Below are 25472 nucleotides of genomic sequence, written 5' to 3' on the forward strand. Positions count from 1 at the left end.
TGAAATTGACTCGACGGTAACTAAATAAAAGTAGGTACTCCTGGCAGGTGGGACCTGCATTTACAAACATCTCGGAGCTTCAGGGCCATGATATTCAAGGACAGCAATCCAACAGGAATGTAGGGAGCACCTGGTATGTGCGGGACGGTGCTGAGCGCTGGTGACCCAGAGCTGAATAGGCAGGGATGCTGGGTGAGGGGCGCAGGAGGGTGGGGTGCGGTGAGTCCACAGGGGGCAGTGGGAGTCATTTGCTACAGCCAGCACAGCCAGTTAGTGGCAAGGCTGGGCCTGGCTCCGGGGCACCGCTCCTTCCTGAAGACCTCACAGATCTCCAGGAAGCAAGGCAGAATGGGCTGAGTCTGCAAGGGCCTGGAATGTCAGGACTGGGTTGAAGGTGGTGCTGCCCGCAGGTTTGCTTTCTAATGTGTTTGTCCTGAGCTGCTCTGAGGGTGTGGCTTTTGGTTTCATTTTTGGATTCTCGAGTATATCTGGAGGCAGAGAGGATGTGTCTGGTGACTACACAACTACTTCGGCCCTCAGGCGTCCGGGTCCACACACCTAAGAACAGCTTGATCTTACTCATATTTATTTGACAACAGGAAGATTCCTTGGTAAGTTGGGGGTAGGGTGAGAGGGCGAGGGTTATAGCCCCCATCTCATTCTCACAACAACTCCATACGAAAAGGATTATCTTCATCCTTTTATAGAGAAGGAAAAATCAAAGCTCAGAGAGGCTAGGTAAAGGGCCCAAGGTCACACAGCTAAGTCCTAGCAACATCTGGATTTGAACCCAGGTTTGTCTGCCCCCTCCTGTCCCTGAGCAGTGGGGGGAAGGGGGAAGGATGGCTTAAATGGGTTACAAAGCTCTCCTGGGCTCTTAGCATGTGTTCCTAGCTGCCTGAGACATGGCCAGGTGACCACAGGATGAAGGTAGGTGCTGGTGTGTTTGACCCTTTGGGCACTTTGGAGCAAGCAGAGGAGGTGGAAAAGGGGTGGTGAGCTAAGCCCTGAGGCTGCCCCCAGCATGCTGCTACTGAGGCCTGTTGGGGGCAAAGGACTTCTTTGGAGGTACAAAGAATCCGGAGGTTGTTCCACCTACACTGTCTGAGAACCTGCTCTGTGCCTGGCTCTTCAGGGGAAACTGAGGCCCTGAGAGGGCAGTGACTGGGCCAGGGTGCCTTGCCTACATGATAGAGGCTAAGCAGGGAGATGGCAGGACTCCAGCTCCTGAACCCCACCAGCCCCCTGTTCGGGACTGCAGGATGACAGGAGAAGAGAGAGGAAGTCCTGTGTGTCTGAACTCAAAAGACAGCCCAGACATAGGATGTGAGGAGGGCGTGTTGTGGAATGGTATCCACAGTGCGATCCCGTCTTTGTGACCTTTAAATCAAAGACCAAACTCCACATGAGTGAGTATAACCTTTGGAGTGTGTGCTTAGATCTGTGTGTTTGTAGAAGCAGAGACAAACCCGGAAGGCAGAGACCAAGCTGTTACCAGAGATAAGGACGCCTGTGAGGGTAGAATAGACTTTCGTTAAGAGATATGGCTGCTAACCAAAAGGTCGGCGGTTTAAATCCACCAGAGGCTCCTTGGAAACTCTACGGGGGCAGTTCTACTCTGTCCTATAGGGTCGCTATGCGTTGGAATCGACACGACGGCAGTGGGTTTGGTTTTGGTTGCGTAGAGTCTACTATGAGTATTGCCAGTGTTTTCTCTTAGTTTATTGTATTCTGGTTTTGTTTATGGTATCCTTTGCAATTTTTATTTTGAAGAGCTCAGATCTGTCACACTTTCCGTTTATGGCTTGTGGGATTTGTGCCTTGATGAGAAATGTTTTCCCAACTCAACATTATTTTTATTGTTTCTTCCAGTACATTTGTAAGCTTTTTCTTTCTGGTTTATGTTTCAATCTTGAATCCCTTTAATTCTTTCTAGTAGAAGGTTTTTTTTTTTTTTTTTTAATATAAGACATATTTAGTGAGCACCTACTGGAACCAAAAAGGAACAAGACTTGTTTCATGCCTTCAAAGGAGCCTCCAGTGCAGTAGGAAAGGATTTCCACCCTCTCCCTCAAAAAGTTCCTGCAAGCAATTAGTGAAGGAGAATGGAATGAGACTGAAGGGGCCCAAGTCCCCACCTGGACCTGGGCTCTAAGGCTTCAGTGAGGCTTTGGAATATTTGAATATTCAAATTTTAGCTGAGACCCCTGTCTTTCCACAATTCTCTCTTCCTCCTGATATAAAAATATTACGGCTGGAGGAAGGAGACACAAGGAAACAAATGAAAAAACACTCAGAAAAAAATGTCGTCTGTTGTTGGTTGCCAGGGAGTTGATTCTGAGTTATAGTGACTCATGATAGAACTCTAAAAAGTACATTAGAACGGAAAGGGAAGAGGCCCTGGATAAGTAAAGCACTACTGAAGAAGAAGTGTAAAGTAGGAGGACTCGCACTGCCTGACCTCGGCTGACTACTCTATAGCTATGGTAGTCAAAACAGCCTGGTACTGGTACGACGACAGATACGTTGACCAATGGAACAGAATTGAGAACCCAGATGTAAATCCACCACTTAAGTCACCTGATCTTCCACAAGGGCCCAAAGTCCTTCAAATGGGGAAAAGATGGTCTTTTTAACAAATGGTGGTGGCAAAACTGGATGTCCATCTGCAAAAAAAAAAAAAAAAAAAAAGGGACTCGTACCTCACACCATACACAAAAGCAAATTCAAAATGGATCAAAGACCTAAATATGAAATGAAAACTATAAAGATCATAGAAGAAAAAATAGGATCAATGTCAGAGACCCTAATACATGGCATTAACAGGATACAAACCATAACTAACAACACACAAACACCAGAAGATAAGCTAGATAATTGGGATTTTCTAAAAATTAAACACTTGTGCTCATCAAAAGACTTCACCAAAAGAGTACACAGAGAACCTACAAACTGGGAAAAAATTTGGGGCTATGGCAAATCCAACGAAGGTCTAATCTCTAAAGCCTACAGGAAAATCCAACACCTCTACAACAAAAAGACAAACAATCCAACTAAAAAATGGGCAAGGAAAACGAAGAGACACTTCACCAAAGAAGATATTCAAGCGGCTAACAGACACATTAGGAGATTCTTGCCATCACTAGCCATTAGAGAAATGCAAATTGAAACCACAATGAGATCCCATCTTACTCTGGCATTACTGGCACGAATCAAAACAACAGAAAATAACAAATTTTGGAGAGGCTGTGGGGAGATTGGAACTCTTATGCACTGCTGGTGGGCATGTAAAATGGTACAACTATTTTGGAAAACCATATATGGTGCTTCCTTAGAAAGCTAGAAATAGAAATACCATATGATCCAGCAAACCCACTCTTGGGACTATATCCTAGAGAAATAAGAGATGTCACACGAATAGATATGCACACCCATGTTCATTGCAGTATTGTTCACAATAGCAAAAAGATGGTAACAACCCAGATGCGCATCAACAGATGAATGGATAAACAAACTATGGTCCATACACAATGATAAGGAACAATGATGAATCTTCGAAGCATCTCACAACACGGATGAATCTGGAGGGCATTATGCTGAGTGAAATAAGTCAGTCACAAACGGACAAACATTGTATGAGACCACTACTATAAAAACTGATGAAAAGGTTTACACACAAAAAGAAACAATCTTTGATGGTCACGAGGGAGGGGAGAGGTGAGGATGGAAAAACACTAAATAGACGACAGATAAGTGGTAACTTTGGTGAAGGATAAGACAGTACGCAATACTGGGGAAGCCAGCATAACTTGTCCAAGGCAAGGTCACGGAAACTCCATAGACATATCCAAAGTCCCTGAGGGACCAAATTACTGGGCTGAGGCTGTGGGGACCATGGTCTTGGGGAACTTCTAGCTCAATTGGCATAACATAGTTTATAAGGAAAACACTCTACGTTCTACTTTGGTGAGTAGCATCTGGGGTCTTAAACGCTTGTGAGTGACCATCTAAGATATTCCACTGGTCTCGTCTTGTCTGGAGCAAGGGAGAATGAAGGAAACCAAAGACACAGGGAAAGATTAGTCCAAAGGACTAATGGACCACAAGTACCACAGACTGAGTCCAGCACAGCTCGCTGGTGCCCGGTTACCACCACTGACTGCTCTGACAGGGATCGCAATAGAGGGTCCTGGACAGAGCTGGGAAAAATGTAGAACGAAATTCTAACTCACAAAAAAAGACTGACAGAGACTGGAGAAACCCAAGAGTATGGCCCCGGACACCCTTTTAGCTCAGTAGAGAAGTTACTCCAGAGGTTCACTCTTCAGCCAAAAACAAAACAAAACTAAAGGGGCACACCAGCCCAGGGGCAAGGACTAAAACTCAGGAGGGGACAGGAAAGCTTGTAATAGGGAACCCAAGGTGGAGAAGGGGAGAGTGTTGACATGTCATGAGGTTGGTAATCAATGTCATAAAACAATATGTGTACTAAGTGCTTAATGAGAAGCTAGTTTTTTCTGGAAACCTTCATCTAAAGTACAATAATAAGAAGAAAATAAAAAGTACATTAGATCCAGGGGGAAAATTCAGAACAGAATTTCAAATTCTCATAGAATCCATACATTTATAGCAAACCACATCGGGGGCACAGTTGCGGAGTCTTCCTGGTCATATCCAAACAACTCACAGGATTAGTTTACTGGCTGAAGGGCCTTGGGACCATACTCTCTGTGAACAGTTAGTCAATGGGCATAACATAGTTCCCAAAGATAATATTCTACAACTGAGTTTTGTGGGTAGCATGTGGGGTTTTAAAAGCTTGTGACCGGCCGGCCACAACTGTTGGTCCTTACTGTAGTGGAGCAAAAGAATAAGATGGAAATCAAAGGTTCAAAGAAGAAACTAATCCACAGGACTAATATCCCATGTGAACCACAACCTTTTCAAACAGGGGACCAGAAGAACTAGATGGTGCCTAGCTACCAATACCTACCATTCTGATGAGGAACAGTATAGAAGGTCCCCAGTAGAATAGAATTAAAAAATAGGACAAAACTCAAATTCCTTAAAAAGGCCAGATCTACTGAATTGATAGAGACTAGAGAGAGAAACCCCTGAGAGTATCGCCCTAAGATAACTTTTGAACTTGGAATTGCAGCTATTTCAGTGAGTCACCCTTCAGCGAAATAATAGATTGGCTTATAAAATAAACAGTATCACCCACGAGTAATGTGCTCCGTTAGACAACAAACTACATGAGACCAAATGGTCAACATTTAGCCAAAAGCAGAGAACCAAGGAGCGTGTCTTAGTTTTCTAGTGCTGCTATAACAGAAATACCACAAGTGGATGGGTTTACCAGAGAGCGACTTACTCTTTCACAGTCTAGAAGGCTAGAAGTCTGAGTTCGTGGTGCTAGTTCCAGGGGAAGCCTTTCTCTCTCTGTTGGCTCTTGGGAAAGGTCCCTGTCATCAATATTCCCCTGCTCTAGGAGCTTCTCAGCACAGGGACCCCAGGTCCAAAGGACAGTGCTCCTGGTTCTACATTCTTGGTCGTATGAGGTCCTCCTGTCCCTCTGCTTACTTCTCTCTTTTATATCTCAAAAGAGATTGACTCAAGGTACAACCTTATCTTTTAGACTGAGTCCTGACTCATTAACATAACTGCCATTCATCCCACCTCATCAACATCGTAGAGGTAGGATTTACCACATTAGATCACAAAATGGTGGACAATCACACAATACCTGGAATCATGGACTAACAATTTGGCACGTATTTTCAGGGCAACAATTCAATCCATGACAGAGGAGAAGAGAAGCTAGATCAATGGAAACAGAACAAACAGAACGAAAATCTTGACAATGCTGACACATTGTAAAAATTGTAACCAATGTCATGGGACGATTTGTATAAAAATTGTTAGCGGGAAACCTAATTTGCTCTGTAAACTTTCACCTAAAACACAATAAAATATTTTAATTTTTTTCCTGTATTTTATTTTAGTGAGTAGGATTGTTAGTCTCCTTTGTGGTTACCTTAATATTTACCCCTATTTTTCTAAGTTTAAACCTCACTTTTATTTCTTTATATCACTTTGTCTTCCTCTCCATATGAAAGATCTATTACTACATTTCTTAGACCCTCTTTGTTGTTTTAATGTTGTCTTCTTTTTTTTTCTTTTACGTAATGCATCGCTGTTTCCCTAGTTTGAGCGTTTTTTTAATCTTGATTTATTTTTGTGATTTCCCTATCTGGGTTGACATCTGGTTGCTCTGTCCTGTGTTCTAGTCTTGGGTTGATTTCTGATATTATTGATTTTCTAACCAGAGAACTCCCTTTAGTATTTCTTAGAGTTTTGGTTTGGTTTTTATGAATTCCCTAAACTTCTGTTTATCTGGAAATGTCCTAATTTAGCCTTCATATTTGAGAGACAGTATTGCTGGATATATGATTCTTGGCTTGCAATTTTTTTCCTTCAATGCATTATGTAAGTCATCCTGTTGCCTTCTTGCTTGCAAGGTTTCTGCTGAGTAGTCTGAACTTATTCTTATTGACTGTCCTTTGTAGGTGACTTTTTGTTTAACCCTAGCTGCTCTTAAAATTCTCTATCTTTGGTTTTGGCAAGTTTCATTATAATATGTCTTGGTGACTTTCTTTTTAAAATCTACCTTACGTGGAGTTTGGTGAGCATCTTGGATAGATATCTTCTCATCTTTCATGATATCAGGGAAATTTTCTGCCAACAAATCTTTAACAATTCTCTATTTTCTATTATCCCTCCCTGTTCTGGTACTCCAATCACTCATAGGTTATTTCTCTTGATAGAGTCCCACATGATTCTTAAGGTTTCTTCATTTTTTTAAATTCTTTTATCTGATTTTTCCTCAAATATATTGGTGCCAACTGCTTTGTCTTCAATCTCCCCAGTTCTGCCTTCTACTTGCTCAATCCTGCTCCTCTGACTTTCTATTGAGTTGTCTAATTCTGTAATTTTGTTGTTAATCTTCTGAATTTCTGATTGCTGTCTCTTTATGGATTCTTGCAGCTTATTAAATTTTTCATTATGTTCTTGAATAACCCTTTAAATTTCTTCAATTGCTTTATCTTTGAGTTTCTTGGATTGTTCTGCATATTGCCTGATCTTCTTCTTGATCTCGTTCCTGATGTCTTGAAGAGTTCTGTATATTAATCTTTTGTATTCTGCATCTGGTAATTCCAGGAAGACATCTTCATCCAGAAGATCTCTTGACTCTTTGTTTTGAGAGCTTGTTGAAGTGATCATTGTCTGCTTCTTTATGTCATTGGATATTGACTGTTTTCTCTGAGCCATCTATAAGTTATTAGTTTATTTTGTTTGCTTACTGTATCCTAGCTTCTTGCTTGGTTTTGTTTTGATATGCCCAAATAGGCTGCTTGAGTGAGCTAGTTTGATTACTTTTGACTTTGAAGCTCTAACGTCCTGTCACCAGAAGGCTAGAGCTATTATCAGGTATATGAACCTAGGAGTCCATTCACTTTTCTTGTATGGAATCAGCTCAGATGTCCAGGTAGTTGGTCAGTAAGTGTGTGGTACAGGCTATGTTGTACAGTCTTAGAGGGGCAAGGTGATTGGTGTAGGCACAGGTATCTGGTAGCAGCAGGCAGTCACAGTGTGAACAAGGCAGGGTCAGACAACTGTCCCCCGAGTGTCTGTGAGGAAAGTGAGTCCCTGTTCCCTATAGCGCACAGGTAGGTGGGTTCTGCAGATGGGCCGTGGGCACCCAATGATTTTGGTTGTAAGGACTGGGAGGCATCACTCATCCTTGGACCCCTGTCGCAGGTGGCTAGGTGATGTGGGTGGAGCCACCGGTCCTAAGGCCCCTGATGGGGGTAGGTGAGAACCCTTTTTAATAGGAAAAGTGGTGTCAAACATCAAACACCCCTCTCTCCACTGCACAGCTGAAACAGTTGCAGTCTGCCAACAAGGGCCTATTCCCCTGAAATAGGCCCACCCAGGTCCATGCAGGGGGAAAAGTACTCAAAGACCATGGACTGTTTATGTCTGGGCAGGAGCCGCTTCTGTCCTGAGCTCCCCAACTTAGTGGATCTGGCAGATTATCTTTTTCTCCCAGTTGTGAATTTATTCCTTCTCCAAGGCCGGCAGAATGGCTCAGGACGCTCAGCAGGCCCCATCTCAGGCCCAGGGAAATCAACAGCCACTGAAGCTGGTTTGGGAGCTGGAGGCGTGGTAAAATACACACAAGTATTTAGCTTTTGCTGAGAGCGTCGTTCTTCTTTGGTTCCAGAGGTTTGAGAAGGCTGTGTGTCTGGCTGTTTCCCCCTGAGGAAACTGAGTCCAAAACGCTACCACCAGCCCTGCCGTGGTTGGTTCAGGGAATGGTGCCTGAGAGTTCCCTGCACTTCAGGGCCAGCAACTTCTCTCTGTTTCTAAGCTGTCTCTCCCTCCCCCTGCCACCCAGTCCATTTTCGAACTTTACCTTTGATGTTCAGGGCTCCTAGCTTGTCCTAAATATAATCATTTCACTTGTTTTTCCAGGTCTTTGTTGTAAGAGGGATCACTGGAAGCATCTGACTACTCCACCATCTTGGCTCCGCCTCACAAAAAAAAATAAAAAAAAAAAATTTCTCAGGGAATCCAGATTTTCTGGAGCCATGGAGGCTGGACAAACCAAAAATATTTCCCTGAGAAAATCTTTAAATCTTAAACCAAAAATATCCCCTCGACTATTCTTAAAAGCATACAATAGTTCAGCTTAACTAGTACAGGTTCTCCTCCTTGAGCACTGTGCTCTTTTAAGATCTATGTGTATGGGATCAAACTGATAAGAGCAACTTGAAAGATTAAATAGGAAACTGAGGGGGCAGTGAGTTTATGTCAATGGGGGAGGAACAACTCAGAAAAGCAGAGCAAGAATGTAATCAGCGTCACTGAATTGTACATGTAGAACCAGTGGATTGGTGTATGTTTTGCTGTATATATTCTCAGTAAAAACAACAAAAATATTTTATAAAAAAAGAATACATTACATCAGTGTATAAAAAAAGTACATTAGATCAGTGAGGTGAGGTAATTTGTATGGATTCTGAGTCATAGTCTTACCTGTTCTCTGACAGAAATATCTTGTCAAGATAGAAAAGGAAAACCATTGGAATTAATCCACAGTGAGTCACACTGGGGTTGCGCTGTGTCGTGGAGAGGCTGTCTGCTTTTGTGTCCAAGTAATGCCTCCCATGGAACCTCTGGGTGGTGCAAACAGCCAACAATCTTGGCTGATAACCAAAAGGTCGGAGATTCGAGTCCATCCAGAGGTGCTTTGGAAGAAGGGCCTGGTGATCTACTTCTGAAAAGCCAGCCATTGAAAACCTTATGGAGCACAGTTCTACTCTGAAACACATGGGGTCATGATGAGTCAGAGTCAACTTGATGGAGGAAACTAGTTAATGCCTCCCATCCATCTGATTTTACCCAGGTAATGGTTTTTTTTTTTTTACCTCGGTAGACACCGGCACAGGAGGGTGCAGCAGAAAATACAGCAGGCCCTGTTCTGGGATGCTCAGAGTTGAATGGAGGAGATTGTCGCCTCCAGAACCATTACACAGATAGGACTACAACCAGGAGAGTACCATACGCAGTGGGAACAGGGCTGGGGAAAGCCAGCAGGGAAGGAGGTGCTTTTGTGCTGTCCCTCTAAGACTGGGTGAGCTTCCACATGGCAGGAAAGGTGATGAAGGCGTTCGAGGTGGAGGAAACAGCAGGAGCAAAGGCATCTACGGGTGCAAGGAGGTGGGGAGTCCTTGAATGTGACTGTTGGCAGGCATAGGTGGAATCAGGGAGTGGTGAGTGATAAGGTGGGGAAGAGAGGAGGTGGAACAGGTCAGGAGGGCCTGTGGCCAGGCTAATGAGTTTATACTTGGTCCCGTCATTGTTCTTAGGTGCTGACAACTCAATTATGACTCATAGTGACCCAATATGACAAAGTAGAGCTGCCCTAAATGGTTTTCTAGGCAGTAATCTTTACGAGAGCAGATTGTCAGGTCTTTTCTCCCCTGGTATAGTTGGTGGGTTCAAACTATAGCCCAGTGCTTAACTGTTGCACCACCAGGGTTCCTTGAACTTGGTCCTGGGAGGTCATTAAAGATTACTTGGCAGGAACACACTATCTTAACCTCTTTACCCTGCCTGAGGAACATGACCTCCAGACATCTGGTGGGAGATGCTTCGCTGAGAACCTCTGCTCTGTGGCATCTGCGGATGTGAATCTCTGACACACATGGAATCTGAGTATCTTCTCCTTGTAACCCAGCAGGACTTACTGACTTGGCTTGGGAGGGCAGAGGGAGCTGGAATGAGGCTGACTAACTTACTTTAAATAGCACCTGGCTGAGCCCTGTAGACAAACACTTGTGGTCAATTCGGTTTTACTTCTACACTTGCTGCCATCCCAAAGGAAATCGCTGGAGACTTGGCCCCTCACTGGTCCCTGTTGCCAAGGCTGGCTCACATTCCATCCTTTAAGTTGTTTTCTCCTCCCCAAGGGTAAAGCGAAGCCTCCTTCCAGCCTGGACACAGACTGGTCAGCTGTAAGAAAAAACTCAGAGTCCACTGCTGCCACCATGAAACTAGAACCCCATGGACTCAGCTCAGGTAGGCATTTTTCCTTTTCTTGGCACCTGGAATTGAGGGTGGCACCTCCAAAGGTGAGTTAACCTACAGAGAAATCAAAATTAAGAAGGGGCTTGGATGAGCTTGCCTCTGAGTCCCAAGAGAGACCAAGTGGAGCCTCGCCACAGTCTGTGGGGGCATCTCCTTCCTGGTCCTCTCCTAAGGGTGGCCTGGCCAAGGTGCTCACTTTCTCCCTATTCCAGCCACCCATCAAAGCAAGGTAAGGACAGCCCACAAGGAAGTGGGTAGGGGAGGCAATAGGGGAGAGGAGATGAGGTAGACCAGCAACCTCGAGCGCCTTCTGCCCTCTCACCTAGCCTAAGCTTCCATTCATGGCAACCTCTCTCTCTGCTCTTGGCTGACTGTGGACTTTACAAACAGAGGCCGTCTCCTCCAGCTCTTGCCCTGCTGCCAGCCCAACTTCTCTGTGTGGGTGGGTCCGCAGGAACAGTGAGGGACTCGGAATCCACTCAACTGGCAAAACCACATTCCATTTATGTTACCTGGAGCTCCTTACCTAACCTCACCTGTCAAATGACAATAATCTTTCCCTGTTCTTCTCTGAAGATCAAGTACGATGTGTGCCCACGGCCTGGGGCAGTGCCTGCCACACAATAGGTCCTCACTAAGTGCTCGTTCCTGTCCCCTCTACTTGGAACCTGTTATTCCAGGTGGGAACCACCCCCAACATCAGTGTGGCTGTGTTAGGACACCTGCCCTGTGCTCCCAATTACAAACACCTGTTTCCCAGGTGTGAAATCCTTGGGTAAGGTCTCATCCTAATAATCTCAAATGATTCCACCCCCCGCAGAGACTTGGCTCTCGCCTATAAATACACAGATACAGAGATGTGGGTTCCTCTCATCTGAGCCCTAATTTCCTCTCTCCCTTCAATAAAGCAGGAAAAAGAAACAAGAAAACCAGTCCTCATTCCCAAGTCAACATGAGGTTCCTCAAGCCTGTTTCTTTAGGACTGCTTTCCTCCCCCTCCCCGAACTGCCTTGGCACCAAATCAGATTCTCTCAGGAACTGCTCTTTAGAGCAAACTGTGTCTCACTTAGTTATGTTGAAGAATAAGGGAGGGGTGGAAAGATTAGGAGCCAGGAGCTCCCCAGACATCCCTGGGATCCTTGATGAAAGACAAGGGCTGGCTGAGAATCAACAGTTAATGTGCTCAGCTGCTAACCAAAAGGTTGGTAGTTTGAGTTCACCCAGAGGTGCCTTAGAAGAAAAGCCTGGCAATCTACTCCCAAAGAATCAGCCATTGAAACCCTATGGAGCGCAGTTCTATTCTGATACATATTGGGGTTGCCTTGAGTCAGAACTGACTTGATGGCAACTTTTTTCACTGGTGGAAACAAGATGATCTCTTGTTGCATAAAGCCTGGTTTAAACCTTGTGGGCCACTTGGGTTCCTAGGTGCTTATGGGGAACAGTGTCCCCGAGCCTGCCTGGAGGAGAGAGAGGTAATATGGAGAGATCAAAAAGATCAGGGTCGAGGGTCCAGTCCACAACCCTAACCTGAAAACTCCCTCTAATGCCCATCTAGGAACTTTCAGATTTGCTTTTATTGAAGGAGGGACTGCCCTCCCCATATACCATCCTTCAGGGGCACACATGGTCAGTGGTAGTATCTCCTTGTATGGTGGTTGTCCTCAATCATGTGTAGTTTGAAATGTTGTTTAAAATAAAAACTCCACAGCTACACTATAGAGGTGAATGAAGAAATCCCAGGAAATTTTAAAACATAAGACTTCAAAGTCACGTCAAAGAAATGCTTGCCAGGCAGCCTTGGATTCCAATCTGAAGCCCTCTGCTTGCTGGCTCTGGACACTGGCTTTCTCTCTCTGTGTCTCACATTCTTTTTCTGTGAAATAAGAACAGTCCCTGGCTTGTGTGAACATAGTAGGCAACACATTTTATAGATGTGTCAGCACACACATACATATATATGGTCTCCAGTCAGAGGTGTCACTAGGGTTGGTGTCACCCAGTGCAGTAACTCCCAGTGCGGTAACTCATGATGTCACCCCCCCTCCCTGCATGCTAATTACTACAATATTGTAGCTAAAACACCAGAAGTTTTGACAAAAACAGCACTGTAAAAACACCGCCAGTAAACACTCCTGAAGTTCACCCTTTAGCCAAAGATTGTGTTGTTGCTGCTGTTGTTGTGTTGTTGTTAGGTGATGTCAAATTGCTTCCTAGTCATAGCAACCCTATGCACAACAGAATGAAACCCTGACCCGTCCTGCACCATCCTTACAGTCTTTGTTATGCTTGAGCCCATTGTTGCAGCCACTGTGTCAATCCATCTTGTTGAGGGTTTTCCTCTTTTCCACTGACCCTGTACTTTACCAAGCACGATGTCCTTCTCCAGGGACTGATCCCTCCTGACAACATGTCCAAAGTATGTAATCCTTGCATCTAAGGAGCATTCTGGTCATACTTCTCCAAGGCAGATTTGTTCATTCTTTTGGCAGTCCATGGTATAGTCAATATTCTTCGCCAACACCAAATTCAAAGGCATCAGTTCGTCTTCAGTCCTCCTTATTCATTGTCCAGCTTTCACATGCATATGATACGATTGAAAATACCATGGCTTGGGTCAGGTGCACCTTAGTCTTCAAGGTGACATCTTTGCTTTTCCATGCTTTAAAGAGGTCCTTTGCAGCAGATTTGCCCAACGCGATGAGTCTTTCGATTTCTTGACTGCTGCTTCCATGGGTGTTGATTGTGGATCCAAGTAAAATGAAATCCTTGACAACTTCAATCTTTTCTCTGTTTATCATGATGTTGTTTATTGGTCCAGTTGTCTTTGCCCTCTAGTGCTGCTATAACAGAAATACCACAAGTGGGTGGCTTTAACATAGAGAAATTTATTTCCTCACGGTAAAGTAGGCTAAACGTTCAAATTCAAGGGGTCAGCTCCAGGGGAAGGCTTTCTATCTCTGTTGGCTCTGGAAGAAGGTCCTTGTCCTTAATCTTCCCATGGTCGATGAGATCCTCAGGTGCAGAGACCCCAGGTCTGCTCCTGGTGCTGCTTTCTTGGCGGTATGAGGCCCCCAACTCTCTGCTTTCTTCTCTTTCCTTTTATTTCTTAAGATAAAAGGTGGTGCAGGACACACTCCTGGGAAACTCCCTTTATGTTGCATCAGGGAGGTGACCTGAGCAATGGTGGCCTTACAATCCAAACCTAATCCTCTTAACATAAAATTACAATAAAAAAAATGGAGGACAACCACACAATACTGGGAATCATGACATAACCAAGATGATACACATGTTTTTTGGGGGAGGACATAATTCAATCCGTGACACCAGTTGTGAGGATTTTTGTTTTCTTTATGTTGAGGTGTAATCCATACCAAAGGCTGTGGTCTTTAATCTTCATGAGTAAGTGCTTCAAGTCCTCTTCACTTTCAGCAAGCAAGGTTGTGTTATCTGCATAACACAAGTTGTTAACAAGTCTTCCTCCAATACCAATGCCTCATTCTTCTTCATATAGCCCAGCTTCTCGGATTATTTGCTCAGCATACAGATTGATTAGATACGGTGAAAGGACACAACCCTGACGCACACCTTTCCTGACTTTAAACCACTCAGTATCCCCTTGTTCTGTCCGAACAATTCCCTCTTGATCTATGTACAGGTTCCTCACGAGCACAATTAAGTGTTCTGAAATTCCCATTCTTTTCAATGTTATCCATAATTTGTTATGATCCACACAGTCGGATGCCTTTGCGTAGTCAATAAAACACAGGTAAACACCCTTCTGGTATTCTCTGCTTTCAGCCAGGATCCATCTGACATCAGCAATGATATCTCTGGTTCCACGTCCTCTTCTGAATCCAGCTTGAATTTCTGGCAGTTCCCTGTCGATATACAGCTGCAGGTGGCTTTTGAATGATCTTCTGCAAAATTTTGCTTGTGTGTGATATTAATGATTTTGTTCAATAATATCCGTATTGGGTTGGATCACCTTTCTTGGGAATAGGCATAAATATGGATCTCTTCCAGTCTGTTGGCCAGGAAGCTGCCTTCCATATTTCTTGGCATAGATGAGTGAACACTTCCAGTGCTACATCTGTTTGTTGAAACGTTTCAGGTGATAGTCCGTCAGTTCCTGGAGCCTTTTCTGCAGTGCTTTCAGTGCAGCTTGAACTTCTTCCTTCGGTACCATCGGTTCCTGATCATATGCTGCCTCTTGAAATGGTTGAACATTGACTAACTCTTTTAGGTATGATGACTCTGTATATTCCTTCCAGTTCTTTTGATGTTTCCTCCGTCATTTAATATTTTCCCCATAGAATCCTTCACTATTGCAACTCGAGGCTTGAATTTTTTCTTCAGTTCTTTCAGCTTGAGAAACACCGAGCATGTTCTTCCATTTTTGTTTTCTATCTCCAGCTCTTTGCACATGTCATTATAGTACTTTACTTTGTCTTCTCTAGCCGCCCTTTCAACTCTTCTGTTCAGTTCTTTTACTTTATCATTTCATCCTTTTGCTTTAGCTGCTCGATGTTCAAGAGCAAGTTTCATAGTCTCCTCTGATATCCGCCTTGGTCTTTTCTTTCTTTCCTGTGTTTTCAATGACCTCTTTCTTCAGGTATGATGTACTTGATGTCATTGCACAATTTGTCTGGTCTTTGGTTATTAGTGTTCAAAACATCAAATATATTCTTGAGATGGTCTCTAAATTCAGGTGGGATATACTCAAGTTCGTATTTTGGCTCTTGTGGACTTGCTCTGATTTTCTTCAGTTTCAGCTTGAACGTGCATATGCGCATTTGATGGTCTGTTCCACGGTCGGCCCCTGGCCTTGTTCTGACTGATGATTTGAGCTTTTCCATCATCTCTTTCCACAGATGTAGTGGGTTTGATTCCTGTGTGTTCCATCTGATGAGGTCCATGTGTATAGTCGCTGTTTATGTTGGTGAAAAAGGGTATTTGCAATGAAGAAATTGATGGTCTTGCAAAATTCTGTCATGCAATCTCCAGCATTGTTTCTATCACCGAGGCCATATTTTCCAACTACCGAGCCTTCTTCACTGTTTCCAACTTTTGCGTTCCAATCACCAGTCATTATCAATGCATCCTGATTGCATGTTCCATCAATTTCAGACTGCAGAAGCTGGTAAAAATCTTCAATTTCTTTACCTTTGGCCTTGGTGGTTGGTTCGTAAATTTGAATCATAGTCATATTAACTGGTCTTCCTTGTAAGCATATGGATATTATCCCATCACTGACAGCGTTATATTTCAAGATAGATCTTGAAACGTTCTTTTTGACAATGAATGCTACACCATTCCTGTTCAAGTTGTCATTCCTGGCATAGTAGACTATATGATTGTCTGATTCAAAATGGCCAATACCAGTCCATTTCAGTTCACTAATGTCTAGGATGTCAACGTTTATGCATTCCAGTTTGTTTCTGATGGTTTCCAATTTTCCTAGATTCATACTTTGTACATTCCAGGTTCCAATTATTAATGGATGTTTTGCAGCTGTTTCTTCTCATTTTGAGTCATGCCACATCAACAGATGAAGGTCCCGAAAGCTTTACTCCATCCATGATGTAAAGGCCAAATCTACCTTGAGGAGGCAACTCTTCCTTAGTCATCTTTTGAGTGCCTTCCAACATCGGGGCTCATCTTCTGGCACTATCAGACAATGTTCTACTGCTATTCCTAAGGTTTTCACTGGCTAGTTCATTTCAGAAGTAGACTGCCAGGTCCTTCTTCCTGGTATGTCTTAGTCTGGAAGGTCAGCTGCAACCTGTTCTCCATGGGTGACCTTGCTGGTATCTGAACACCTACCGGTGGCATAGGTTCCAGCACCACAGCAACATGCAAGCTCCCGCAGTACAACAAATTGACACACATGCAGGGGAGCCAACGTTTAGTCAGGCCCATAAAACAAAATGAGACTAAATGGTCACACCAGCCCAGGGGCAAGAAGGAGGGGATAGGAAAGCTGATGTCATGGATTGAAGTGTGTCCCCCCAAAAACGTGTGTAACAATTTGGCTGGGCCATGATTTCCAGTATTGTGTGGTTGTCCTCCATTTTGTGATTGTAATTTTATGTTAAAGAGGATTAGGGTGGAATTGTAACACCCTTACTAAGGTCACATCCCTGATGCAACGTAAAGGGAGTTTTTCTGGAGTGTGGGCACCACCACCTTTTATCTTACAAGAGATAAAAGGAAAGATAGAACCACTTTGGAAATCGAATTGGCACTTTCTTAAAAAGCTAGAAGTAGAACTACCATATGATCCAGTAACCCTACTCCTTGGAATATATCCTAGAGAAATAAGAGCCTTTCCACGAACAGATATATGCAGCACTGTTCACAATAGCAAAAAGATGGAAGCAACCAAGGTGCCCATCAACAGACAAATGGATAAATAAATTATGGTATATTCATACAATGGAATACTATCCATCGATAAAGAACAGTGATGAATCTGTGAAAGATTTCATAACATGGAAGAATCTGGAAGGGATTATGCTGAGTGAAACTAGTCAGATGTAGAAAGATAAATATCGAATAAGACCACTGTTATAAGAACTCGAGAAATAGTTTAAACAGAGAAGAAAATATGCTTTGATGGTTACGAGGTGGGGAGGGAGGGAGGAAGGGAGAGGGGTATTTACTAATTAGATAGTAGGTAAGAACTACTTTAGGTGAAGGGAAAGCCAACTCACAATACAGGAGAGGTCAGCACAACTGGACTAAACCAAAAGCAAAGAAGTTTCCAGAATAAACTGAATGCTTTGAAATCCAGCGTAGGAGTGGCGGGAGTTTAGGGACCATGGTTTCTGGGGACATCTAAGTCAATTGGCGTAATAAAATCTATTAAGAAAACATCCTGAATCCTACTTTGGAGAGTGGTGTCTGGGGTCTTAAATGCTAGCAAGTGACCATCTAAGATGCATCAATTCGTCTTAACCCACCTGGAGCAAAGGAGAATGAAGAACACCAAAGACAAGTGGTAAAGATGAGCCCAAGGGACAGAAAAAGCCACATATACCAGAGACTCCATCAGCCTGAGACCAGAAGAACTAGATGGTGCCCGGCTACAACTGATGACTGCCCTGACAGGGAACACAACAGAGAACCCCTGAGGGAGCAGGAGAGCAGTGGGATGCAGATCCCAAATTCTTGTAAATAAGACCAAATTTAATGGTCTGACTGAGACTAGAAGGACCCTGGTGGTCATGGACCCCAGGCCTTCTGTTAGCCCAAGACAGGAACCATTCCCAAAACCAACTCTTCAGGCAGGGATTAGACTGGACAATGGGATAGAAAAAGATGCTGGTGAAGAATGAGTTTCTTGGATCAAGTAGACCCTTGAGACTATGTTGGCATCTCCTATCTGGAAGGGAGATGAGAGGGCAGAGGCAGTCAGAAGCAGTCGGAATGGTCACGAAAAGAGACAGTGGAGGGAAGGAGCGGGCTGTCTCATTAGGGGGAGAGCAACTAGGAGTATATAGCAAGGTTTTATATAAATTTTTGTATGAGAGACTGACTTGATTTGTAAATTTTCACTTAAAGCACAATACAAATTAAAAAAAAAAAAAAAAAGGAGAAAGGGGAAGCAAGCAGAGAGTTAGGAAATCATACCACCGAGAAAGAAGCACCAGGAGCAGAGCATGTCCTTTGGATCCAGGGTTCCTGCTTGGAGAAGCTCCTAGTCCAGGGAAAGATTGACGAGAGAGACCTTCCTCCAGAGGCGATAGAGAGAGAAAGCCTTCCCCTGGAGCCGACGCCCTGAATTTGGACTTCTAGCCTACTAGACTGTGAGAGAATAAATTTCCCTTTGTTAAAGCCATCCACTTGTGGTATTTCTGTTATAGCAGGACTAGATGACTAAGACAGCTGGTAATATGGAACCCAAGGTGGAGAAGGGAGAAGGTTGACATGTCCTGGGGGTGGCAACCAATGTCACAAAACAATATGTGTGCTAATTGTTTAATGAGAAACTAGGTTGCTCTGTAAACTTTTATCTAAAGTGCAAAGAAAACCCCCCCACAAAACAAAAAATACCCACCAGCAGCAATGAAACAACAGCATGTGTTCATAGCACATGCAGATGAAACCACGTGATTCAAAGCGTCAGTGTAGTTGGGTTGTAATGACAGCTCTGACCAGAGCATATTAGAAGGTTAGAAAAGTAAGTTTGCATAGAATTCTATCCTTTTAGGTATACTGATGCATGTAAGCTGGCTTTACGAAAAATGTTTTGTTATAACTAGCTGCAGGGATATTTTTATAAAAAGTAATTAATTTCTGCTGAAACACTGCACAAAAATTTCATAAACAATCATTTTGGTGTCATTCGCTCTCACGGTGTCACCCTGTGCAGCCTGCAGCCCTGCATCTCCTTAGTGTGCGGCTGGCCCCAGTCCCTTATCTGCAATTCTGTAATCCCCCAAACCTTGAAAAACCAGACATCTCTGTGGTGGCTCATTTGGACAAATCTCCTGACCGGAACTAACCTCAGGCTACTTCTATTCATTACAGTGTTTGCTCCAGTGGTTTAGAAGAGCTCGCTGCTAATCAAAAGGTCGATAATTTGAAACCACCAGTTGCTCTGGGGGAGAAAGATGTGGCAGTCTGCTTCTGTAAAGATTATAGCCTTGGAAACCCTATGGGGCAGTCCTAGTCTGTCCTACAGGGTCACTGTGATTCGGAATGGACAGTAACGGATTTGTTTTTTTGGTTTAGTGAATATTTGTTTCACTGCTGAATTAATTAATTAAACATTAATGTGTTTGACTATAGGGTGCTGCTTAGACCCATTACACACACACACACACATACACACATATAAGGTCCCTGGGTGGTGTAAGCTATTTGTGTTTGGCTGGTAACTGAAATGTTGACAGTTCAAACCCACACAGTGGCACTGCAGAGGAAAGGCCTGGTGAACTGCTTCTATACCGATTACAACTGAGTTTTACTCTGTAACACATGGGTGTCACCATGAGTCAGAAACAACTCGAAGGTGCAAGACAACAACAACAAATTACATATGAAATAATTCACAAAAACAATACTTTTCCTTAACCCACTCACTGCTGTGGAGTCGATTCCAACTCACAGTGACCCTATAGGACAGAGTAGAACTGCGCCATAGAGTTTCCAAGGAGCGCCTGGGGGATTCGAACTGCTGACCTTTTAGTCAAAATATTGATAATTTTCATTCCATTTACTTTGTAAAATGCTACCCTTGACCCGGTAAACTAATTTCATGACCCACTGATAGGTTGCAACTCACATTTTGAAGACACTGATATAAAGCCCTTGCCACACAGTAGGCACATGGTAAATGGAAGCTATCAGTGGAATTCTTGCATTTTCAGAAGGCTGGAAGTCTTGTTTTCTGATTGCTCTGAGCTGACAATGACTGGTTCATCCACAAAGTGCCAAGATACTTTCCAGGTGACTCTATAGAAAGTACCCCAGGCGACAGCTGCTCAGGAAGATTTATGTTCTGCCACCATTTCCTCTAACCATATTCTGTTTCTTTCCATCTAGAGAGCCAAGGCTTCATTGAGGATGCCATTGAGTATCTCAAGAACAGTCTGAGCCAGGAGGAGCTGCAACTCCTGCTGGCTGAAGACCAAGCCTGGGAGAGATTCCTGATCGAGGCGGACTTGTCCAGGTGAACTCCATGGCTAGAAAACCTGTGGGGCAGTTCTATCCGTACTATGCAGTCACTGTGAGTCGGAATCAGCTTGATGGAAATGGGTTTGGTTCTATCAGACATAGGGTAGACCCTGACCAGCAGTAAGGCAGTATGACTTTGTGACAACCTTCAGAGTGGGCGGCTTACAAATTTTGGTAATTTGAGACACTTGCCCCTACTTGTCCTTGTAAGTTCCCACCTGAGAGGAAAATATTTCCTCCTCCAGTTTGTCCAAATGCAAGTTTTTGTAGGCTTAAGAATTCATGTATTTGGCTTTTCAAGTCTCTGGCATTGTTGAAAGTTCCTCAAAATTGTTCATTACCTTGGAGTGCACACGTGTTAAGCAGTCATCAGTTAGGGTGTGAGGCTGGTGGCATCTGAGAGTAAGGCCCTGATGGTTCATAGCCCGGGCTTCCGCTTCCTTGTCAACAGGTACAATGCAGGTGTTGGGGTTTCCAAGGAAAACATGTCTCCCACACGGGCACTGGATGGAACAATATTTTACTCATGTAGAGAAGAGACAGAGCAAGGTCAGCTTCCATAGTGGGTGTCGGTCCCCCATGGCCAGAGGGTCTCTTTCCTCAGCTACCACAAGGAGATGGTCTGCAGGCACCCCCTTGTGATGTAGGAGAATGACCCCGTTTCTCCCCACAGGGAACAGATAGAGCAGTGGGGTCGGCCAGGTGCCATATAATGCACACACTTAGCTAAGCTGTTCCTGGGAAAGTTAACATGAGTTCAGGGCAGGAGGAGACCAATGTGTTAATAGGCCATTATCTGCTGTGGGATGTGTGTGGATCAAAACGACCCAGAAAAGGTGTCAGCCCACACTCTCATCTCATCCAAAAAGCCGGGCCAACACAGCTGGTCCTAATCACAAGGTCCATTCATGGGTCACAGGAAAGGCGGCAGGCGGTGCTGGGACTGACCCTTTCACAAAGGTTTTGACCTGCCTTTGAGTGAGAAAACATCTTTACCTACTCTGCCACAGCATCCAAAGATGATATCTGCTTATTCATTCCTTTATTGAATACATTCTATGGAGCACCTATGACGTACAAAACATGCGCTACAATTGGAAGAAAAATTCTTTGCAGTTGTAGAATTCTTTTCCATTTGATTTTTAGTAAAATCTCTATGATTTATGGAGGATAGATCTTATCATACGCATTTTACAGCTAAGCAAACTGTCTTAATTATGTGATCTTCATTGTTGCAGGGATGAGGCAGATGCACTATATGAAGCTCTGAACAAGCTCAGAATAGACAAAGCCACAGAAGACAAAGACATGCTTCAAAAAGAACAGCAGGATAGAGACAGGTTTTTGGACAAGTTTCCTCAAGTGAAAATGGAGCTTGAGTCACGTATAAGACAGCTTCACGCCCTTGCAGACAAGGTTGACAAGATACACAGAGACTGCACCATCTCCCATGTGGTGGCAAATTCCACCGGCATCATCTCTGGCATCCTGACCTTCCTTGGCTTCGGCCTGGCACCCATAACAGCAGGGGTCAGTCTGGCACTCTCAGCAACTGGGATGGGGCTTGGAACAGCGGCTGCTATCACCAGTGTTTCCACCAGCATCGTGGACTACTCAAACAGTTTCTCAGCAAAAGCCAAAGCAAGGGAACTGGTGGCAACTGGCGATTGTGCAGATCTTGTGAAAGGTATGCTACCACCATTTGTTTCCATCACGAAGCATTGCGTCGAAGTACTGCCAAACATTGGGAAGACTGTCCGTGCCATCAAGCGAGCCAAAGCCAACCCTCGCCTAGTAGCCAGTGCCAGACGTCTAATGACCACTGGGAATATCTCGATCCGGAGGAGTAAGCAGGTGCAGAAAGCCTTTGGAGGCACCACTCTGGCAATGACCAAAGGAGCCCGGGTCATGGGTATGGCCACCACAGGTGTCTCCCTTCTGATGGATGTGGTCAGCCTTGTGCAAGAGTCAAAGCACTTACACGAGGGGGTGAAGACGGAGTCAGCCGAAGAGCTGAGGAAGCAGGCTCGGGATCTGGAGAGGAAGTTAGAAGAGCTCACCCAGATCCATAAGAATCTGCAGTAGGGACTGACTCAGTGCACCCTTAACAGTGCTGGGAGCAGGGGAGGCTGTCACCAGTGTGCAAGCATTTTGTTCAAGGGAAAAAGAGGGAGAGATTTTTTACACAACTGAGTGTTAAGGAATTTGGCCTTTCTGTAGCTGAGTACAGCAAGGGAAGTGTTAATGCAGATGGAAAGTAGGTTCAAGACAAGGCAGGAAATGGAGCCATGGAGGCTGAATGAAGCCCCAAAATTATTGCCCTGAAATAATCTTTAAACCTCAAACCAAAAAATATTCCCTCAAGTCTTCTTAAAACCACACAATAGTTTAGCTTAACTAGTAAAGGTTGTCTGCCTTAAGCATTGTGCTCTTTTAAGATCTATGTATATGGGATCAAATAGATAACAGTAACTCAAAAGATTAGACAGGAACCTTAGGGGGCAGTGAGTCTATGCCAGTGGGGGAGGAACAACTCGGAAAAGGAAGGCGAGAATGGTTGCACAACTTGAAGAATGTAATCAATGCCACCAAATTCTACATGTAGAAATTGTTGGATTGGTGTATATTTTGCTGGGTATATTCTCAACAACAACAAAAATAATAATAATAAAAAAGAGAAGGCGTGTAAGCTGTGGCAAAAATAAGAGAGGAGAGGGGACTATAGAGTGAGAGGAATGGTAAGAAAAAGTTTATTTTGTACTAAAAGAGACATCGGGAGCATGAGTGGAGAGGGAGACATGAGGGAACAAGCAATGAGAAAACTAAAGAGTTGGAAATGGGAGAAAGCCAGAGTTAGAATTGTTGGAATATAGAGAGGTAGTGTGGCTCCATTATTGACCCTCCCCATGGTTTGATGTCCTAGCAAGAGTGAAGACTTTCCCAGGTGGTGGTCTCTAGCCCTATCTTTCCAGTATCTACTCACACTTGTCTTTCTGGGGGTTTATCTCAGTCAGGCAGTGACTTCTTGATCATGATGATAATGATGATGGTGATGGTGGTGGTGACAACAGAGTGAGTGGAGCATTTGTCAAGTCACGAACACTTTTTGGGGCAAGAATGCCCTGAAGAACCAATGAAGTTCCAAAGAAACTCCAAATGCTATGTTGGGACAATGGTTGTTTTTAAAAAAAAGTGTGAACATAGATGACAGGAGCATTCCAAGGAACCTTGTGGTATGTCATGTAGAACAGCCAGCTTGGAATGAAGATACACAATCTCTCTAAGCCTCAATTTCCTCATCAGTTGTGAGGAGGAGGTTTGGAGAAGACACGATTTCAGATCCTTCTGGCTCTCCCCATCTTGGCTTCTATAGACTTTGGTTCAATAAATATTGGCAAATGTGCTGATCTCTTGCTCTGTTGATTGATTGCTCCACTTGGGCCCTGGATGCCTGACTTTCTTTCCCCATGAGCCTGCCTTCCATGATCTCAGGGAGCAAGTCCTCCATGCTGTTCCTGCTCACTCCCTGGGTTTCCACTCTCCCATCCAGTCATTTCCCTCAGGCCCAGCACCCAGCAAGCCCCACTGGGGGACCCTGGAGAAGCTTGTGCATGTCTGACTTGGGCTGACTACAGGTGTGTTTTTGGCCCAGCAGTCAGGGCCCAGGATCCACACACACAGCACATGAGTCTAATTAGGAATCCAAATGGCCTGTGTGCACGTGTGAGGGAGGGTCAAAGATGCAGGGATAGAGAGAGACAGCCAGGCAGCAAATATCCTCATCCAGGCTACTCTCACATTTCACCTAGACTCTTTTCAGAGCTTCTAGAATAGCCTTCCTGTGATTACACACTTGGGACCATCCCTGCCTGCTGCCCATTCTCCACACTGGGCCAGAATGACCGTTAAAGAATATAGATCTCATCAAGCACCTGCCTCCACCTCTTCAATGGTTTCCCATTAGCCTTTGCACAGAAACCCATAAGTCTCCATGAGCCTAAAATAGCCAGTTGTAGTCTGTGTTTCCCAGAGGGCAGAGCTGGAAGTAAGGCTCACATGCAGATGGTTTATTTGGGAAGTGATCCCTGGATGCAGGAGTGAAGGGCTGAGGAATTGAAGTAGTGAAAGAGGAATGTTAAAACAAGGACATGTTCTTGATTTGGCTCCCCCTGTGGGTGATTGAGGAGTCCTGGTGGCACAGTGGTTGGAGTGTTCGGCTGCTAACCAAAAGGCCAGCAGTTCAAACCCACTAGTCGCTCTGTGGAAGAAAGATGTGGTAGTTGGCTTGCTTCCCTAAAGAGTTACAGCCTTGGAAACCCTATTGGGCAGTTCTACTCTGTCCTGTAGGGTTGCTATAAGTTACGATCGACTGGATAAGGTAAGGTGAAGATGGAAGAAGAGAGGTTGGTAGATGCCATGCTACGGGATGGAGGAAGGTACCACAAGCTAAGGAATGTGGGTGGCCTTTATAAGCTGGAAAGGGCAAGGAAAGACATTCTTCTCTAGAGTCTCCAGAAGGAACACAGTCCTGCAAATACCTTAATTTTAGGACTTTGGGCCTCTAGAAGCCTAAAAGAATCAATTTGTGTTGTTTTAAGTCACTAAGTTTGTGGTATGAGGTATTGGTTGTTCAATGGTAGAATTTTTCCCTTTCTTGTTGGAGGCCTGGGTTGGATTCCCAGCCAACACATCTCATGTGCAGTCACCACCCCGTCTATCAGTAGAGGCTTGTGTGTTGCTACGATGCTGAATGGGTTTCAGTGGGGCTTCCAGACTAATACAGACTCGGAAGAAAGGCCTGGCACTCTGTTTCAGAAAATCAGCCAATGAAAACCCTATGGATCAGAGCGGTCACATCCCCAACTAATCATGGGAATGATGCAGGACTGGGCAGCACTTTGTTCCATTTTGTATGGGATCGTTATCACTCGGCGATGACTTGATGGCAGGTAACAACAACAACAAAAAAGTTTGTGGTAATTTGTTATAGCTGCAATAGGAAGTGAATACTCCTTCCCCATCAGTGCCCTAATTTTCACTTAACAGGTCTAGTGAAGGCTGAGTTCATCATGTGAATCAATCTCTGAATCTGGTTTTTACAGGGGAGTCTTTCAGCTGAAAACATGAGC

The 25472-nt window shown here is 44.3% G+C and overlaps 1 protein-coding gene across 4 annotated transcripts; it reads left to right on the forward strand.

The window, feature by feature from the left end:
* Positions 1 to 424: 424 nt before the first annotated feature.
* On the forward strand, positions 425 to 23750 carry LOC135231169 (apolipoprotein L2-like). Of its 4 annotated transcripts, none has more exons than XM_064283630.1 (4): positions 425 to 611; positions 10539 to 10647; positions 20212 to 20338; positions 21582 to 23750. In XM_064283630.1, the coding sequence occupies exons 2-4, from the start codon at positions 10617 to 10619 to the stop codon at positions 22426 to 22428; spliced, it is 1005 nt and encodes a 334-aa protein (XP_064139700.1). In that variant the 5' UTR covers positions 425 to 611; positions 10539 to 10616; the 3' UTR covers positions 22429 to 23750. The 4 variants fall into 4 exon arrangements, with proteins under 4 accessions (XP_064139700.1, XP_064139699.1, XP_064139701.1 ...); XM_064283629.1 differs by lacking the exon at positions 425 to 611 and adding an exon at positions 801 to 1409 and having other exon boundaries at positions 5785 to 10647; XM_064283631.1 differs by lacking the exon at positions 425 to 611 and adding an exon at positions 801 to 1409.
* Positions 23751 to 25472: the final 1722 nt, after the last annotated feature.

Source organism: Loxodonta africana, chromosome 4 (assembly GCF_030014295.1).
Source record: "Loxodonta africana isolate mLoxAfr1 chromosome 4, mLoxAfr1.hap2, whole genome shotgun sequence".
Taxonomy (NCBI): domain Eukaryota; kingdom Metazoa; phylum Chordata; class Mammalia; order Proboscidea; family Elephantidae; genus Loxodonta; species Loxodonta africana.